The sequence below is a fragment of the Myiozetetes cayanensis genome, unplaced genomic scaffold (genome assembly GCF_022539395.1).
Source record: "Myiozetetes cayanensis isolate MyiCay16 unplaced genomic scaffold, myiCay2020 scf24, whole genome shotgun sequence".
Classification (NCBI taxonomy): Eukaryota; Metazoa; Chordata; class Aves; order Passeriformes; family Tyrannidae; genus Myiozetetes; species Myiozetetes cayanensis.
The window spans coordinates 10,030,236-10,048,861 of NW_026087456.1; the positions used below are offsets into that span (position 1 = coordinate 10,030,236).

At 47.1% G+C, this 18,626-nt stretch overlaps 1 protein-coding gene across 1 annotated transcript in view; it reads right to left on the reverse strand.

Moving 5' to 3' along the window:
* FRAS1 (Fraser extracellular matrix complex subunit 1) overlaps positions 1 to 18,626 on the reverse strand; it is a 94,444-nt gene that overhangs the window by 48,709 nt on the left and 27,109 nt on the right. The window contains 11 exon segments of the mRNA XM_050320451.1: positions 13 to 153; positions 549 to 689; positions 1,551 to 1,694; positions 5,323 to 5,457; positions 5,776 to 5,919; positions 7,643 to 7,790; positions 11,387 to 11,578; positions 14,558 to 14,614; positions 16,235 to 16,327; positions 17,731 to 17,838; positions 18,084 to 18,162. Coding sequence (XP_050176408.1) covers positions 13 to 153; positions 549 to 689; positions 1,551 to 1,694; positions 5,323 to 5,457; positions 5,776 to 5,919; positions 7,643 to 7,790; positions 11,387 to 11,578; positions 14,558 to 14,614; positions 16,235 to 16,327; positions 17,731 to 17,838; positions 18,084 to 18,162 — 1,382 coding nt within the window.

An 18,626-nucleotide genomic window follows, 5' to 3' on the forward strand; every position in this document is an offset into this window, starting at 1 on the left:
TACACAGCTTACCCTTGCAGACGTTGTGATCCTGGTAAAAACCCTCTCCACAGCCCTGCAGGCACTGGCCCTGGTGTAACGCCAGAGGGAAGGAGCAGGAGGTGCAGTGAGTGGCCAGAGGTCCCTCACACGTGAAGCAGGAAGCGTGGCAAGCTGGTAAAGAAACAAGAGCACACAGAACTGAAACATCCCACTTCTTCTCCCCGAGAGTGGTGCTGCTGATTACAGCCTCCTCCAGCCACGGAAAACTTCCAGCTGGAATGATATTCAGCCAAGTATTAATAACCACTAACAGCAACAACTCTCACTCACATAGTGTTTTCAGTGTATGTCCCAGTGTGTCTTAAAATGTGCTTCACAAGGCAAAGAGGTTATTTCAAACAATCCATCACAAGTGAGCCAAAGAGATCAAGAAAAAATATCAAATTCCCTGTCCCCACTGGCACTTCCATGCTCTTACTGTTCACTGCCCACATCTGGGAAAAACGGACAACAAGCGGAGGGTGCTTTGAGGGCTCTAGAAAGGGTCAGGCAAATATGTCCCTCACCTCTGCATCTTCCAGTGCTGCCTGGGAAATATCCATCTGGGCATTCCAAAAGGCACTTCCCGTCATGCAGTAGCTTCCCTGCAGCACAGGTCACACACCTGGCTGGGTCTGAGGAGCACTTTTCACAGAAGTGGCCACAAGCTGCCAAGGATGGAGGAAAAATTGATTTAAAAAATGGTAATATCCCCCTCCTCCCGTTTTCCTTTACATCAAAGTTTTAAGTGGGAAAATGCAGCTAAAATCAAGCAGGCAAATGTTTCTTACCAACCCCTGTGGGCTGTACCCTCCCAGGCAGTCAGCTCTGAAGTGAACTGACCTGCTGTCCGAGAGCGCTATGGAACTCTGGCTCCATGAGGCAAGTGCTTATTCCCTAAGGCAATATGCTGTTGGAGATTTAGAAGGGCCAAGTGTTTTACTCAAATAGTTGTTGTTTCTTTTCACCAGTCAAACCAGCTTACAGGTCTCCGGTTGGGTATCCAAATGCCTGGTTTTGGTAGAAGCTGAAAGGTCTGAATCCTGGAGGTTTCCAGGAACAGCTCTGGGGTTTTCAGAAATCCCCTTCACGATCTGTTTGACTGAGGTGTTTTAATTCCCTCTGGCCGTCTCTTCCCCTTTTCCCAGCAAACCCTCCCAGCTCCCAAGGCGCATCTGCTGTGCAGGTATTAGTTACTGTGATGCTGAATTATAATTAAATTTACAGAAACCTGCTGGCAAAGGCCATTTTTCTTTCCGCAGACAAATGGATTTGTCAAGCCCTCAGAAACAACTCAGACTTTCAAGCTGTTCACAGAGGAAAAAACCCCTTAAACCTTTCATCATCTGATTAACTTAAATGAATTAATAATCACACAAACAAACAGCAGCTTTCCTCGCCCTGTATTAATACACAAGGTGCAGCTGGCTTGTCAGACATGAATTAAAATCCCAGCTGCTGCACAGCTAAATGAAATATTGATTCCTTTTTAAATTTTTTTCCAGAGCATTTCTCAAAGAGGTATTTACCCATGCAGATTCCCTCCTTTGGGTAGAACCCCTGGCCGCAGCTGGCCAGGCAGAGTCCTGCTTTCAGCACGTGAGATGTGTCTTTGCAGGACAGGCAATTGCTCTCAGCAGGCCCCCAGCACGAGGAACAGGACTCGTGACAAGCTGTAGGGAGGAAAAGTGCAGGATTACCCAACAATCCACTTCCATCAGCCATGGATCACAGCTGGGATACAGTAATGGTTCAGATATTCCTGAAGTATATCCCATTCCTCCAGTGCAGGCTGTGTAAAAGCCCTCCCTGTGGCATCTGGGCACAGGAGCACAGAGGCAGAACAGAGCAAGTTCGAGCATGATGGCACCTTACAATCAAGCTAATAACTGCATGGAGAGCAATTCTGCCTCCCAAACCAGCTGTTGAATGAGCCACCTTATTTAAAACTGTACAAAAGTTCACCTGGGAGGGAAATCCAGCCCACTGTGGTTACTGTTTATAGAATCTGGGACACGGGCTCCTGTCCAATCTCGTGCTACCAGTGCTTGCAGCAGCTGTGCAAATTACACTTCTCTCAGCTATTAAGGTTTTTTTTCTTGATTACGCCCAAGTATGTTCCAAAGATGTTCTTCAACTTATTATTTCACAATAAGGCAGGTACACGCTTGTACTCCCAGTCCATATTCCAATGTCAGGAGTGTCTTATAAGGACAGTGGGCATCCCGTGCCAGACAGGATCTTCCCCTCAACATGCATGTGTGTTTAATTGTGGCTGAATCCCGACACAATGGATACCAAGCATCCCACCCCAAGGTAAAGCTTGTGCACACTTTTCTTCTCCAGTCGATAATTTCCCTTGCTAACAAAAGTGCTGCACCTCACTCCTGGCTGGCTGGATCTCAGGGCACGTCTGCACTCAAGAGTTAACTGCAGGGTGTGAGTTCATGCTGTAAATGTCTAAGTACTGGAATGTCCTCACTTCACCTTCCAGACCTCAGCATTTTGCTCCTGTCTGAGCTCACTCTAACTTTCAACATGCTCTTGAAAGAGTGGACTCCAGGACCTGGATCCTTCCATGACAGACTTCCCACTGCTGGGACCCCTTGCTGTTAACCTGCCTCACTGTGTGGACACATCTGAACATACCCAGTGGTTTGCTAGTGAAGGTGTCCCTGTTCCCAGCAGAGGGGTAGGAACTAGATGATCTTGACAGTCTCTTCCAACCCAAACCATTCTGTGATTCCACACCCTCACACACACCCTGCCTGCAGAAGCTTTGGTTCTTTCAGTAGTGGATCACTGCCAGGCTCAACAGCTGCTCCTCACCCAAACAGCCAGGCACCAACTCCTCTGAAAGAGCAGGGGAGAAAATGGAAGCATTCAATGAGCCACTGTCAGCTAAAACATCTTTGCCTGCAGCAACTAAGTGGCTGTTTGAAAATAAATCAACAGAAATGACTGCACTGCCAGGAAACTGTTCCCATTTCCAGTTTGGATTTGTCACGGGCTGTCTTGCAGCCCACCAAACTGTCTCCTCTGCAAACACGTGAAGCATTCCCAGCAGGATGGTTAATGCCCAGCAAGAGTACAATGAGAAGTCACTGCTCAGCTGTGGGAAAGCACAGATGGGTCCGACTGCTCTGTGCTGCATAGTACCATCAACCACCTCTCCCTGCCCTCCTCACCGTGAGCTGGGCAAGCTCAGCTTAGCCATGCTCAGTCCTGGATCCTCGGGGTGAGCCTCCACAGCCAGGAACAGCAGGGAAAAACAACAGGTAGCGAGCAAAAATCCAAGCTAGGGAGTGAGCCGGGTCTGTTAGTGTCAAGTTACACGTCCCAACATTCCCATTTTGGGAGATCAAAGCAGAAACACTCAAGTTCTGCCTGGGCTTTTGAATAATCTTGAAAACATAAATTATTGAGTTAGAAAAATGCAGTGAGAGCATTGAACAGTGCAAGTCCTTTGAGTCCTTCTGTTCTGCCAGGCAGACACCGTTTATTTTTGCTTCCCTTTGCTTTGCCTTTGGAGGGGGGGGTGGGTCTGAGCTGTTTCCACAGCCTGTTTGTGCCAAGGGAGAACCCACCACTCTGCTCTGACACAAACTGCTCCCTGATCTTAAGAGTGCACTCTTAACGTTCTTGAACTTACACCTTTTATTCTCAAATTTACTTTCTTGAAATGGTTTTAACCAACACTTCACAGAAGCAGGCAGATGGATGGGGCAGGAAACAACCCTGGTGTAGGATTAAAACAGGGCAGAGATCAAACTGCTGTAATCAGAAATTCAAAACAGATTCAATTAGAGCAGCTGTTATAAAACATGAACAAAAGGAAAGGCTAATTCACTGTGTTTTGCTACAATGCAGACAACAGAGTTCCAGCAAGAGGATGGAGTAAGAAACCTGGTGTAAGCCTCTTTCAAGTCCAAAGTGAATTCCTCAAGAGGGAGTTTACTGGAACTATAGCAATTAACACAGTCTAGTTCATCTTTTCTGTGATTTTGGAACATGCTTATTGTAGATGTTAAAACCATTATGAGAAAAACCTTTCTGAGCAGTCTGAGCCTCATCTCCACAATCTGATTAGAGATTTGTAAAAATAAAGAGGATTCAAGGAAAGAATGAATGGCAATGAATTACGGAGCGTATCCCAAATTTAAGACTTTCACCGCTGGTTTGACTTTATGCAGAAAATGCAGCCAGGCAGAACTAAAGCAAATTGGTTTAATTCCCTTGAGGAGAGAGGAACAAATTTTCCCAGCAACTTTCAGCTGCAAGCATGCGTGACTGCAAATGTGGATGGAGTGCACAATCAGTAATCTACAAACCAGCAATAAAATGAAACATTACCCTTTCCCTACAGCTTCAGCAGCACATGGGCACTGCCAATTAAAACACTAGGAGCAGGTGGAAAGGAAATGGCAAAATAAAACTAAATGAAGTAGAAGATTATTTGATACTTAAGTCTATAAATTCTCTTGGACTGAGTCTCTCTTCTCCATTTGTACATTCACAACGGTGCCCTGGGCTGTAGTGGCTGCCGCAGGACAGAGGCTTTTCAGACTTTCAAAACCTGGAACAAGTGGTCAGCTCTTCAAGGAAAACCACTTCAGAAAAGGAAGCTGGACTTACCATCTAAAGTGCTTTCCCCTGAAACCTGCCAAAAGCCCTAAGCCTGTATTTAATTTTTAGCAGGAGGGTTAGTTCCAAGGAAATTAAAGCGATGGCTCAAGAAGTGAAGCATGTGCTCCACCCCCCTGCTGAATTAGAGCTGCAGAAATAATTAGAAGCCTTCTAAAAAGGCCACAATTAACAGGGAGAAAGTGCTAATTTTAGAGAAAACTATTAAAACTACCACGATAAAAAAGCAGCTGTTTTACAGTTTGGGAAAAGTTAAGAGTATTTCAAAGGAGCAGGGGAAGCTCATAAAAGCACTGTCATAGTTCCATCAAAGATAAAACTGACTTCTTGGTCTTACTCTCAGACTTTCCAATCAGTAAGACAAAGGATTTAGACACATCTCAGTGTTTTACAGAGTTACTAATTCACTTTGCTTCCTGAGAACAGTGAGTCCAACGAACTCTCAGCAAAATTGCACAGTATGACACAAATGAATGGCAAAGCAAAGCGCAAAACTTTCCCCAGAAGTATATTCTGAGTCCTGTCAATCCTCCATCCCTCCAAGCAATTTCCTACACACCTCAAAGTACCATCTCCCGAAAGGTCTGGCATGAGCAGTCAAACACAGACACTCTTTGGCTATCACAAAGTGCTGTGGTGTTTTTCGCCTTGAGGTACCTGTGCAGAGGAGCTGATCCTGGAAATATCCCTTCCCACAGGAAGGCACACACTGCCCATTCTTCATCAGCAGGGGTGCCTGGCACGAGGAGCACTCAAATCCATTGGTACAGGCTGAGCAGGTTTCATTGCAGGCTTCCAAGAGAAGGAAGAGAGAAGAAAGATGCATCAATCCCGAATGTCTTGATGCAGCAAGACCCCCCGTGCTCAGGCAAAATGAGACAATTTTGCCTCATTTTGGAAAAAAGACTTTGAGAATTTGCATTCTTCAGGGGGTCCCATCGCAAACCTCCTGAAGTCTCATGGTTACGACTCAGCACGTGCCTGGGATGCTTTTGCAAGCAGAGCCTGGCACCCTCTTTGTAATGAACCCAAAGGATCCTCCGGGCAAAAGCAGAGCATGCGACAGAGCAGGGAGTCACGGGAGGGGCCCTGAGGCCTGGCAGGCATTACCTAAGCAGGTGCCCCCGTGCGGGTAGAAGCCCAGCTCACACGTCTCCACACAGCGCCCGCTCTGCAGCCGCTTCCTCCAGTCCTGACAGGCGTCACAGCGATCAGAGGCCTGCGAGCAGCTCACACAGTCTGGGTGGCACCCACCTGGCACAGGGGAAAACCAGCAGCAGTGCCTGCAGTCAGGAGGGTGCGAAACACTGCAATTCCAAACTCCAAGTGAAATTCATGGCTTGATTCCCTGGGTGGGTCCAAGGTGTGTTAGTTTTGGAGGGGGATGTTTTTATACGTAAGTACATACATGTCACGCTAAATATTTTACTGCTCCATTTAATGTGTGAGAAGTTATTATAGGGACTCGGGTTTTCTAGGCAATTGATTAAAAGGAGAGTCATTGTCCACACGGTTTCTCAGCAGTAAAAATCCTCAGTCATCAGGAATTAACAGCTCTGAAACAACCTGAAGTTGAGTTTCCTTCAGTCAAACCCCGCAGCAGGCCAGGAGCGTGTCCATGCCAGGTCAGAGTACAGGTGGAACACCATCGCCCCTCCAGTTAAAAACTTGATGTCACAGCACCTCAGAAGTACTTCCTGACCACGGGTACTTGGAGAGGTACAGAACGGCACAATTTCTGCCCTAAGTAGAAAAAAATCCTCTGTGCTCCAAGCCAGAAGTTCCCAGTGAGAGGGAGTATTTGCTGCACATCTCTGAGAAGCAGCAATCAATTTTTTGCTGGCTTTATGGAAGCAGATGTGGCAGGGGCTGATGTTCTGAGCTCACAGATTGAACTGCTGCAGGCTGTATTTTACATTTGTTTCTCATCCCCTGCATTGCAAGACAGAAAAGCACAGAGGGAAAACAGCAGGCTCGGGTAAAGGAAATTGCCAGTTACCTTTTAGGACAAAAAAAGGGCAAGTTTTTGCAATTTCACTTGGCTCTGTATGTCCAATCCCACGACTTCAAAGCCTGGGTTTTCCAAAAATGATACCATGATGGAAGATAAATGACCAGATTTTTCAAGAGTAACCAGTAGCCAGTGGCACTTCTTGATAAGGAGGAGAACACTGTATCATCTGTCCCCTCTTCAGCAGCCTGTGCAAGATGTTGTTCCTTTTCAAAAATACAGGACAATTTCATCTGAAATATCCAAGCCCTGTTTTCCTCACTCTTCAATTTGTAGTGTTTTGCATTTTCATTAGCAGTAAATAACAAGCTTTAAAACATGAAGATGGCAAATGTGCCCAGGCACTCCAGCACAATTAAACTGTGAAGTTATTTTCCTTTTACTGAGATAAAACGTTAACTGGAGCACTCTGATAAAAGCCAAAGTTACATGAATGCAACAAGAAGAGCCACCAACACAAAAAACTAGCAACCCACAGCTAAAGCCTCCCAACAGAGAAATATAAATCCAGGGGAATGACAATATCCTGGAGAAAAAGGAATTTATATGCAAAATTAACATACAAGCTAAGGCTATCCTAATCTTTCCAAACAATTATTAACTGGCAGCCATTCAGCCTCAGGTGGGCTTGTGGTATAAACAGCGCAAGCAGATTCTTTCTTCCTTCCACTCCCAAGAAATAATCAGGAGCCCATAAACCCCATGTTAGGATTCAGAAAGGAGCAGCTGAAGAAAAAAGAAAAAGACAAAACATTTCCGAAACACCAACCCCAGGGAGAAACTCCTTTGGCAAAAGAAAGCTGTGTTTAAACGGGGGGAAGTCAGTAGGAGCCTTTGGTTGAGCCCCAAAGCTCTCGAAGAACTAAAAGCAGTTAATTAGCAACTGAAAAATTCCAGGCAGGGTACGGAGGGAGTGAGGGCTGCAGGGATGCCAGAACGAGGAGGGGATGGGTACTGGAGCTGTACCTGGCTGGCAGCGTGGACAGCAGTCCCCCTTGACCTCCTGAGCCAGGCTGCCCGGCGGGCAGGGCAGGCAGGAGCGCTGGAAGCAGGTCACCTCCCCTTGCCGGCACTCGCAGAGCCTGCACCGCCCTTCTTCCCACAGCTCTCCGTCCTGCACCAGAAACACCACACGGCCATCAGGGGCCAGGGAAAGACTTGGCACTCAGTGGCTTTGCCATGCATGGAAATCTCTGGGTGCAACACCACAGGGATGAAGATGTGGACCAAAAAGAGACAACAAGCATTTTTAAAAGCCCTCATCTGTCAGAGCAATGAGAAGCCCAAGGTTCTTAACGTTTCCTTTAACTTTAAAGGAAAGTTCCTTGAAAACATTAATAATGGCCTCCTGTGGCAGTAAAGATTATAATCAGTGGGATACACAGGCAGAAAGCCACACGTTGCCCCAGCTCTGTAGCTTCTACTTCACAGGATTAAAATCATATGTCTTTGACTCCGTGAAATGTGCAGGAAACTCATGAGTAGAGATATTAAATATTAAAGAGAAATGATTGATTGCAGTGCACAAAGGAGAGCAAGAAAAACTGGAATTCTGCAGCAGATGCACACGAGTGTTTCTGTAAACTGTGAAAGCGATCTGCAGACAATAATAATAATGGATTCTTTTTCTGCTATACTTTCAAATAACATCCTTCTCAGAACTGGAACAGAATCCCTCCACACCTTTATGCTCAGAACTCACTATTCCGTGCTCTCAAGTACCAGGATACTCACAGCTTTGGTATGCTCTTTGTAAACACAGTAACTATGACTGGAGATACATTCAGGACAGCACTTCCCTTCGAAGTGAACTAATTCTTCACCCTGGGAAGAGAGAGGTTGCAGCAATTCAAACAGAACCAACATCCCCCAAAACACTGTGGAATGCAGAGGCAGAACAGCTCTTGCCCTGGAATGCAATCTCCAATATCTAATTTCACCTTATCTTCTTTCTATCCCACTTCACCTCTGTAGGTATAGCTTGAAAAATGTGCTCGGTGAATACTGCAGCTGCAGAACCAACCTCAGAAAAGGGCACGGAATTCAGCGATACAGCCATTACTTCATCCCTAAATCCCCCAGAGAAAGATCCCTCCCCACCTCCTTTTCCTGCAGATCACCAGGATTTTACTGGACCACTGTCAGGATTTCGATGCATAGAAGCTTACCTTCATTTTCAACGTTCTACTTTTTCTCCCCCAAGAGAATTTCAAAGCACATGCTCCATTTATCCCGGATGGAAAAAGCCTGTTCTTTGTCACAACTCCACGGATTCCACTTAAATAACTTCAGTTTGAAGATAAGAATTTAGCAGCAGGAGAAAGGAATAAAGTGCCCCAATTCACCGTATCTCTTTGTGCCCAAGTGGAAGCTGCACTATTTAGAAAAGAGGGAGACTTTGTCCCTAGGGAACCAGGACACAGCTCGAAAGGAACAGCTTCAATTTCCAAGATTACCAAATAACTTTTTTTGATTTATGCCAACCGGGAGGCTGTTCCAGCAGGAGCAATTTTCCAGGCCAATTTTCACTGTGCCACATTGGCACACTCAATTTTTGAAAGGGAATTAGATTCATCAAGGGAGAACACCTAAGCCAGGCCACACTCTGGCACCTCCAGTGCATTCCTGAGGAGGGGAAGAGAGGAGAAACCATCTGGTTCTTAGTCACAGAGGACCACACACAGCCTGAACCTCTCTCTGTTGCCTCTACACATCTCTGCTCTTCAATCATTGCTCCAGAACGCCCTTGGCAGTGGTTGGATCTCATATCACCACTCTGAACTGTAAACTCTCCCACCCCCATCCCTGCCCACATCCCCACCTTCATGCACAAACAAGCGGCATAGGAAAACTGAGAGGAACTATCCATGGAACAAGAAAAGTTGCACAGAGATTCATCATATTCCAAGTTGAGACCACATACTCCTGGCTCCCAACCTGCTGAAAATGGCTTTTTGAGGATTAGGTCAGAATCACCCCGGACACTTTGTTGGACATGTTTGTTTGAAAGGGTTTGGAGCTCAATCTCTCCCATACCCTCCTTTCATGTCGAGCTGTCCAGGATTTGCAGCTCATATCTGTGGCCTTATTACACTTTCAATAGGATGATGTGACCAGAAAACTAATGGTGCCTTGATGAAGACATGAATCCAAATGCTCCTGGCTTCACACCGGCTCTGATTTATTGAGGCAGGTGCCTAAAAAAGCAGACCTGCAACTCCAGAAGGAAAAAGCAAAGGAAAAAGGAAACATGGCATTTGCTTTCTGAGGAAAATATTTTCTTGTAGTTAATTAATGCACACCTTGTACTATTGAAGTAAACTGAACTTGACCTGAGGAGTTTTGAACCCTACACGTTACCATCTCCAGCTATTGTTCTGGAAAACATCCCTGGCTTTCCTGAGTAATGGGGTTTTTTGTTCAGTACCCAAGACGTGAGCATGAATATTAACTAACCCTCCCCACTGAGCCATGACAGCATGCCATCATCATTAGTGTAAATGATCCAATTTACAGCCAGGAGCATGCAGGAGCCTCACTCAAACAGCTGCAAGTGCACACGGTTTTATGCCAACCACGACTTCTCACCCAGCAAAATCCCTCCGTGCAGTCTGAGGTCAGGGGATCAGCAGCACGGATGACTTTGGGCCCCAGACTGCATTTTGGCTGTTTCAAAGGCAATGGATTGGGCTGGAACAGACCTTAAAGATCATTCACTTCCACCCCCCTGCCATGGGCAGGGACACCTCCCACTATCCCAGGCTGCTCCAAGTCCCATCCAGACTGTCCTTGAACACTTTCACGGATGGGGTAACCACAGCTTCTCTGGTAACCTGTGCCAGGGCCTCAGAGGGAAGGATTTTATCCTAATATTCAGTCTAAACCTATGGTCAGTTTGAGGCCACCCTGTCACTACATGTCCTTGTAAATAGTTTCTCTCCATCTTCTTTGTGGGCTTCCATGAGGTACTGGAAGGCCACAATTCGGTCACCCCAAACCCTTCTCTTCCCCAGGCTGAACAATCCCAATTCTCTCAGATTTTGCAGAGACCACTGCAAAAAAAAAAGGTAATTCAAAACTTATCTGTCCATGTGTGGGTGAAGCATTCAAGCCTATCTAATGCATTTTCCACATCCACTGCAGAGCAAATATAACCTGGCTGGGGGGATATGAGATTTGGAGTAAACAGCACTGGGAATAAAATATCTTGCCAGCTTCACTTCCATACCAAGAATGTCATAGGGAAAAAGAGGAGAAAAGTAGAACATCGATTTCCATATTCAAATACCTCACTGAGGGCCACTGTAGCGTAGAGAATGAAGAGATAAAAAGAACACTTCTTAAGCTTTTAACTGTCTCTGACCTATACATTTCTCCCCACGTTCAGGTCCTGGTAAAGGCACTGAGTGCTCTGGGTGTCTGACCCTCCACTCCAGCACAGCACAGCGGGGAACCCAAGTGAAGTTTCTCCCTGATTCACACTGCTTTGCCTCACAGTGCAAGCCCACTGTGCAAACCCACATGGAAAACCCCGAGCGTGCTCCCCTGCCCCGGGAAATGTTTTCAAGGCAGCTGCACTAAACAAGCCCTGAGAGAAGGGCCGGTTCTTGCAGAGCCTCAAATCGAGATTAAAGAAAAAGGGAGGGGGAAAAAAAGAAACCATCCTAAGACTTGACAGGCACACCTGGGGAGAAGAAAGGCCTTTCTCACCTTGGCACACTCCACTTTGGCACACTCTGCCCCCCGGCAGGTGACCTGCCCGGCCTCGCACACGCAGAATTCGCAGCGGCTGCTGTTCCACATGTCCCCGTGGTACCTGAGGGTGCCGCCGTGCAAGCAGCTTCCCTGGGAGGGCACGCACTCCTCGCAGCACTCGCCGGCACGCTGCACTCTGCCCTGCCCCTGTGAACAGCAGCGGGCAGTGAGCAGGACTGGCTGAAGCCCTGGGCACGAGCACAGCGGGGTGTGCGGCCAAGGGGTCGGAGGTGGGGGAGCTGTCACTACCTTCTCACAGGTAACAGGGCCACAGGTCTCCCTCACACATCTCACTTCCCCTCTGTGACACGCACACGCGGTGCAGGCGTTTTTTTCCCACTGTTCCCCATGCTGTTCAAAAAAGAACATGGGGAGAATTGTTAAACACTCTTGGAAAACAGCCAAATTACTTCTGGTAAGCTGCTTATGATGTCTCCTTCTGTATGTCTGTATCAGATAGCAAACTTTGCTTTAAAAATGCTTATCTCTGTATCATCAGCAAACAGGAAGAGGAGGGCTGAGGTCCAGAGGACATTGCGGTGTGGATTTCTCATTAGCTGCAAACTAGTGGCACTGGGGAGGCCTTAACTGCTGCTATTAGCAAAAATAATCTTTAACACAAAATCCCACATACATACACTCATTAAATAATGCATTAAATTAATTCCAGATGATACAATGAAAGCTATAAATACTTTTGACCACTGGTGCTTTTTGCTTTCCTCCTTCAAAGACTGTGGAAAGCAAGTGCCTCATGTGCTTCATCTCGCAAAATTCCTTTCTGCTGGCCAGCAAATTCTTATCTAGTCCTGATTTCTGTCAACCCTCCTGGCTTTCCAGGAAGGAAAAAAGCAATGGTTGTACTATCAGTGCTGGCAGAAAGTCAGATGTCAAGGAGCAGGGAAGGAGAGATGTGCCAAAAACTGTGAGCAACTGCCTTTTGGTGTGGTTTGTCACAAGTCACCTGGAACGTTCTTCCCGACACGGAGCAGGGCTTTGGAGCACATTCTGGGCAGCACTTTCCAGGAGACAGAAGCACAACTTCATCCTAAACAGAAAGCAGAGACAAGGAAAATAAGAGCATGACCGGTTAACGTGGGGGTCACCACCAGTGCTCGGAACTCCAGGCATTTAGTGGCCATGGAATAACCCACTGTCACTCCAGGCTTTGTTTTGGCCCCAGAAGCCGCGTGAGATCCGCGTAGAAGGCTTGAAGGATCTTTCCCTCATCTCATTTTCTGGGCTTATTTGGAGGGCAACTGAACACATGGACAGATGCAGATTAAGACACCCACACAAGATAAAGTGCTTATATTCAGGCATACAAATATACTGAGGGAAAAATATACATAAAGCTATGCAGGGAAGTACAATAAAGCAGGAGACGGATGAGAGTTTTTTTCCTGGTATTGCCACATTTTGAGGTTTTGAATGTGTGATTTACACCCACCACCCCTCAGGCATCTGCACTGTTTTAGTTAAATCCATCCATACTGTCTGTACAGGTGTTAAATTATGCTAAAAAACCGGATTTTCCCAATTTAAACTTTTTTTATGACTGATTTAAATCATGCTGGGATAGACTGGCACTTCCCATCAGTATGCAGGCCTCAACTCCCTCCATCCAAAATGTGTCTGTAACTCCACTGCTACAAACCCATGTACTCCCAACAGTTTGGAACAGCCCTGCTCACCAGCACCTCCCTCCAGCCACATCAGGACGATGGGAAGACTGACTGTTGGACTGCAATAAGTGTGGAAATGCCAAACACTATCAAGGAAGGGACAGAGATAAAGGCACGTGCAAGAAAATATTAGGTGTGACTGAGATCAGAACGGGCTCCTTGCACATCCTGCTTAATGTCCCTTCCACTGGGAAATGTCCTTAGTAGGAAACATCTGGAACGCCACCAGAACTGGCTCTCTGCTGCATTAACTTGGATGTTCTCAGCCAACTACTCTCTCAAAACACACCACAGCAACAACAGAGTTGTTCCTGTTCCCACAAATTAAATCCTAATGATTGGCTGATTAAACATTAGTGCAATGGCACAGCAGGCAACACCAGTCCACTTGGAGTGGGAAAGCAGGAATCTGAAGCAGGTATTAATTTGTTTTAATGCAGACTGCTTAGCAAATGAATACTATTTGAGTATCTCAGGACAAAGCAAAACACAATTAGCATGCACACAAACAGGTGGGCTTTCCTTCTATCCAAAAAAAAAAGTGTTAATTGCCCAAACATCTGGCCCAGTAACAGAAATCTGGGAAAGACTTCACTGCCACTGATCAAAAATTCCTTTTCCAAATCACCCACTTGTCACTCAGAAGCTTTGCATGGAAAAGGAGGGTGCTGAGGGGTGTCCCCAAAGGCTGGTGGTTCCTGACCTGGCTGCACAGCAGGGGTTGGCAGGTAGCTGTGGAGCACTGAGTGGTGCCATCCCTGCAAACACATCTGGAGCAGCGGCCCAGGCGCCAGCCCTCCCCGTCCTGGAACACGCGGCCATCAAAGGAACAAGGCTCTAAGAGACAGGAAAACAAGGGGAAATTTTCTTTGCCAAAGCCCTTTAATCCCTTTCCATCACCCGCAATTAAACCCCAAAATCTTGTTTGTCAAAGCAGGCAAAGACAGTAACAATTCCACCAGTTTCCAAGGGCTTTAGACTTGTGAATTAAAGGCCTGGAATGCATTCCTCCCACTGGACTTCCATGAGAAAAGGTATCCCATAACTCTAGCACTTTTGGAACTTGCAGTCCAGGTGCAAAGGAAATACCTACATCTTTATTTCCAGATCTTTTTAATCTCCAAAATAAGGACCCATTAGACACCTCTGTTCACTGCTCAAAGCTTATCCCCTCCCGTGGGTGACGCCGTTAAAAATGTGAATGTGGCAGAGGGACAGAAAGGGAATTAAGAGACACGTCGGTGTCTTCCCAAGAAAAGTGAAAAAGAACAGAAAAGCTTTCTAGATGTGTGCTGTTTCCAGCTGGCGTCAGTGGAGCCATTCCCACGCAGTACTCACCACCACGGCCCACGCACTTGGGGCAGCAGGACCCCGGGGGTGTGTCCTGCAGCTCCCCTGCTCCACAGGTGAGGGCTGGGCAGGTCCTGGGGGCGCAGCTCACCTTCCCGTGGGCACAGGAGCACTGGACACATCCTGAGCTGGCCCACTGCGTGCCATGCTGCAGCACAGGAAACACAGTGAGACCTGGGAACAGGTCTTCCCTCCCTTGCCAAGCCCCCCTAAATCAGCTTTAACTTCCCAGTGAAACTCCCAGGCCGTTGGATGCAGCCCCTCTCCACTACAGCTTCTGTAGGGCAAACTCGAAACTTAGAGACCTATTTTCTTCAGAGAAATATTCCACATAGGCCCCAACATGCACCTGACCACAAGGTGGGCAGGTGAACACCCCCCACCCCACGTACCTAACACACTGCGCTGTGAGTCAGATCTAATTAGATTTGCTTACTCATTACTGCAGGAACAAATACCTCTACCCTGAGGCATGGGGAGGAAAATCTGGCCCCAAGAAGAAACAAGTAGGTGTGTTGCAACACTTTTTAACAAAGAGAGGATGTTAATTTCTACAAAAGATGCAATACTGAACTAGTCAGGGAGTAAACAAGCTCCTTCCAGACAGAGGATACGTATTTTCCTCACTAGGGCCAGTGTTGGCAGACGGATGCTTGCAGAATGAGGGTCAGGTCCTGAAGGATGACACTGGCTGGCTGATAACAGGGGAAAGTTCTGGGCTGCCTATCAGGAAGAGACTTTGCACTGACAAAAAGTTGCTTTATGACCAGCTGGCAGGGAAATAGGACTACAGGCACCAGTATGTCCACATCCCTGTGGGGATGCTGACCCAAAGAATGGGCTCACGGAGAGCCAAATACAAAAGCAAGAGAGCCCAGGAAAACGCTGCAACTGCACGAACAAGAAGAAATATAATGCAATATGATATAACTTAGTATCACCCAAACCACAGGCACAAAGAAATATGAGAAGGGGATGGACGTGCTACCCCTCCATTCCAGTTTTTGTCCAGCTTGCAACAGATCCGTGCTGGTCATGCCTCACGCTGAAACAGAGGGTTACAACATCCAGCTCAGGTGCAGAGTGTACAGTCCAGATATTCAAATGTGCATGGGAATTTTAGCATATTTCTTGAGATTTGGGCCCGACTTGCCTCTTGTCAAACAGAGAAGGCTGTAAGAGCCCAGAGGTAGGACTTGGGTTCGCTGTTCAGCCATTTTTCTACATTTGCCTAATGCTTGACATGATTCATTAACTGCTACCCATGAATCTTTATTTTTTTCCTTATCTGCAGACACTTACTCTGATTGTTTTGGCCTTTCAGCCCCCTCTGGGTGAAACCACATCCTGGAACCTGCCTCTTGAATAATTCAGGATGACAAAACACGGAGGCCAGGTGGCACAACCGCAATCAATCTCTAGAGCAGGGATGGTTGCTCAGAGAAAAGCCTTCCTTCGGGACAGCTAATACGTCACGTTCACTGTGCTCTGCTCCCCCCACAATGCTACTGTGTTGTCTCAGTCACCCACAGAAGCAGCAAAGGGAAGGAACAAGTGGGAAAATTTCTCCCCTAAAGCCACACAGGACACACGATTGCTCAGCGACACATTCCCTTCCTGCAAACCCTGCTGACCAAACTCCTGCTCAATTCCATTATCTGATAGCGACCCTATCCTGCCCCTGCTCAGCATCCTTCACTGACTGCACCCAACAGAGCCAAACACAGGTAAGGACCGTCCCTGCTGAGGAACAGGACGGGGCACTCACGCTGTGGATCTGTCCTTCGTGCTGGCAAAATCCTTCGGCTCGGGAGGCACACTCGGGGCAGCACTTGTTGGAGGCTATTTGGAGCACTTCTCCCTGAAAAGACACAAGATCCGAAAAACTCGTGACATCAAGTAGGACTTTATCATGAAGGTAAAGCACCATGGCCCTGGTGTTCCCAGTTTGAAAAGGAAAAGTTTCAAGTTAAATATATAATGCTGCGACACCACGTGCCTTTGCTGAGAGGTGACACACCACTGTGTATTTGCCATTGTTCTCTCCAAACAACAGAAGAATTTACATCCCTAACAGTAAAATCAGGAAATCTCAAACTGTGATCTTGCCCTGGAGAATCCCGTCTTGGTTGCTGGTTTGTTTTGGCTCACACCACTAAACTGATGTTTGTTGATTTTCCACCTACCGAAAACATCCTGTAGACACAGCAGTAGGTCTCACACACAAATGTTTAGATGGCTGAGACTGCCTGGGTTTGTTTACGCCTTGTTGCTGTAACAAGATCAGCAATATTTGCAAAAATCTTAAATAAATGGAGAGGGGTGGTGATTTCTGACCTTGCTCAGCAGTGGGTGGTTTAGCCTTGAGGAATGACCAGACTTTTTTCTTCTGAGATCCTTGGTGATCCTTCTTTTCAATGTTTAAGTGATCAGATGTTTACCGAACACTTAAACTGTTTGTCTTGAAGACTGCCCATGTCAAGGAGTCACACGGATCTATTTCTCACTATAAATCTATTTCCCTTTATGAGCTTTAAGGTTGTCACCTTTTCATTTATCTAATTTTTATCATCTTGTCCAGCACACTCATTATTAGGTGTGCCACGACAGTGCTCTATTAATTTCTCCCCTCTTTAGCACAAAAATTCCTAATATTTCAGTCTTGTTTTAATCAATACACAGTGATAATAACAGGGAAAACTGGTAAGAATCAAAATTATTTCCTCATTAGTGCTGTCATACTGGAAAACATTTTAACCTGCTTCACAAAGCCACGTAATTATATTGGCAGCGCTTCTTCAAAACTCTCATTTTCGTTGTCATTTACGCATCCTGCCCCAGTAATCCAGATGTTACTGCAAGACCGATTCCATGGCCAATTAATGAAGGCCCAGACAAAGACAACCAGGAGACAACGAAAGCTCAGCAAGCGTCACGAGGAAGAAGAAGCTGCAAGACAGACAATCTCAGCCCTGTTGTTGCTCAGCAGAGTGGAAAGTGTCCATCTGCATCTTTGAGGGAGGCCCAGCTCCACCTTCACACGAAGGGGGACTGGGAGCTGGGCTCCTGCTGGGAGGTTTGAACCCAATTCAGGGGCTTCCTCTGGGATCAAGCTGCTCCAACACCAGGCCTCTGGCTGGAGCGCGGCGAAGGAGACAAAGGCTCCCCACACCACGCGTTTCTTGCACCGACGAGGAGTGAAAGGGCACAGAGCCTGTGCCTGACCCCAGGCAGCCACACACACCTGTTGCAGTCCTCCCTTACCTTCTGGAAGTCACACTGAGGGGGTTTGCACACAGTGGGCTCACAGGTGACAACAGCGCTCCGGCAGCGGCAGTCCTGGCAGGAATCCGGCTTCCACACCGTGTTATTCTGCAAACAGGCAAAAGCTGCAAGTGAGACCCACACAGCACAAGGCCTGTGCTGTTCCACACAGCAGCAAATGGCTCAAATAGCTCAATGCAAACAGAGTGGAACAGAGCAGCCCTCCCTCCCACAGCCCTGTCAGGCCCAACTTTGGCACCGTTCACTTCACAACCTCAAACACACAGCTGAAAGACAAGGCCATGCCCGGCAAATAATCTGCTCCGATGGCAAGCCAGTCCGTAGGACACAACCTCCTGCAACCTCCAGGTGATCAGAGCATCTCTGGGAAACTTCTCTGTAATGGAGTTCAGACTGTCCGGGTTGCAGCTCCTGTGTGGACACAGGTTGTGCTGAGGCAGAGGAGCCCACTCCTGGACACATGGCCAGGGAGGAACAGGCCCGACCGGGACACATTTATTCCAAAACACCCTCAAGGACACTCGGGCCAAGCAGACAGCCCAACAGATGTGGAGATAGCTGTCACCAGCACTTGATCAGTGCACCCAGCTGGAACACCCACAGCTAATTCACAAGGGTTTTCACCACCCATGCCTGACCCTTTCCCATTCCCTCCATGCTGAGGTCATGATCCCACGCTGCCATCAAAAGAAAACGGCAAGAGGAAGACCACTTTCTCATCTGAAAAACTCTTTTCCATCAGACAATTCCTGTGTGCACACAGGGCTAAACTCACACCACACTGACAGCCCCTATCTGAGCCACTGAGCCTCATTTGTAATGGATTTGCACATAGACCAGACATTGCTACTAATTTCCATGATGTGCATTCCGTG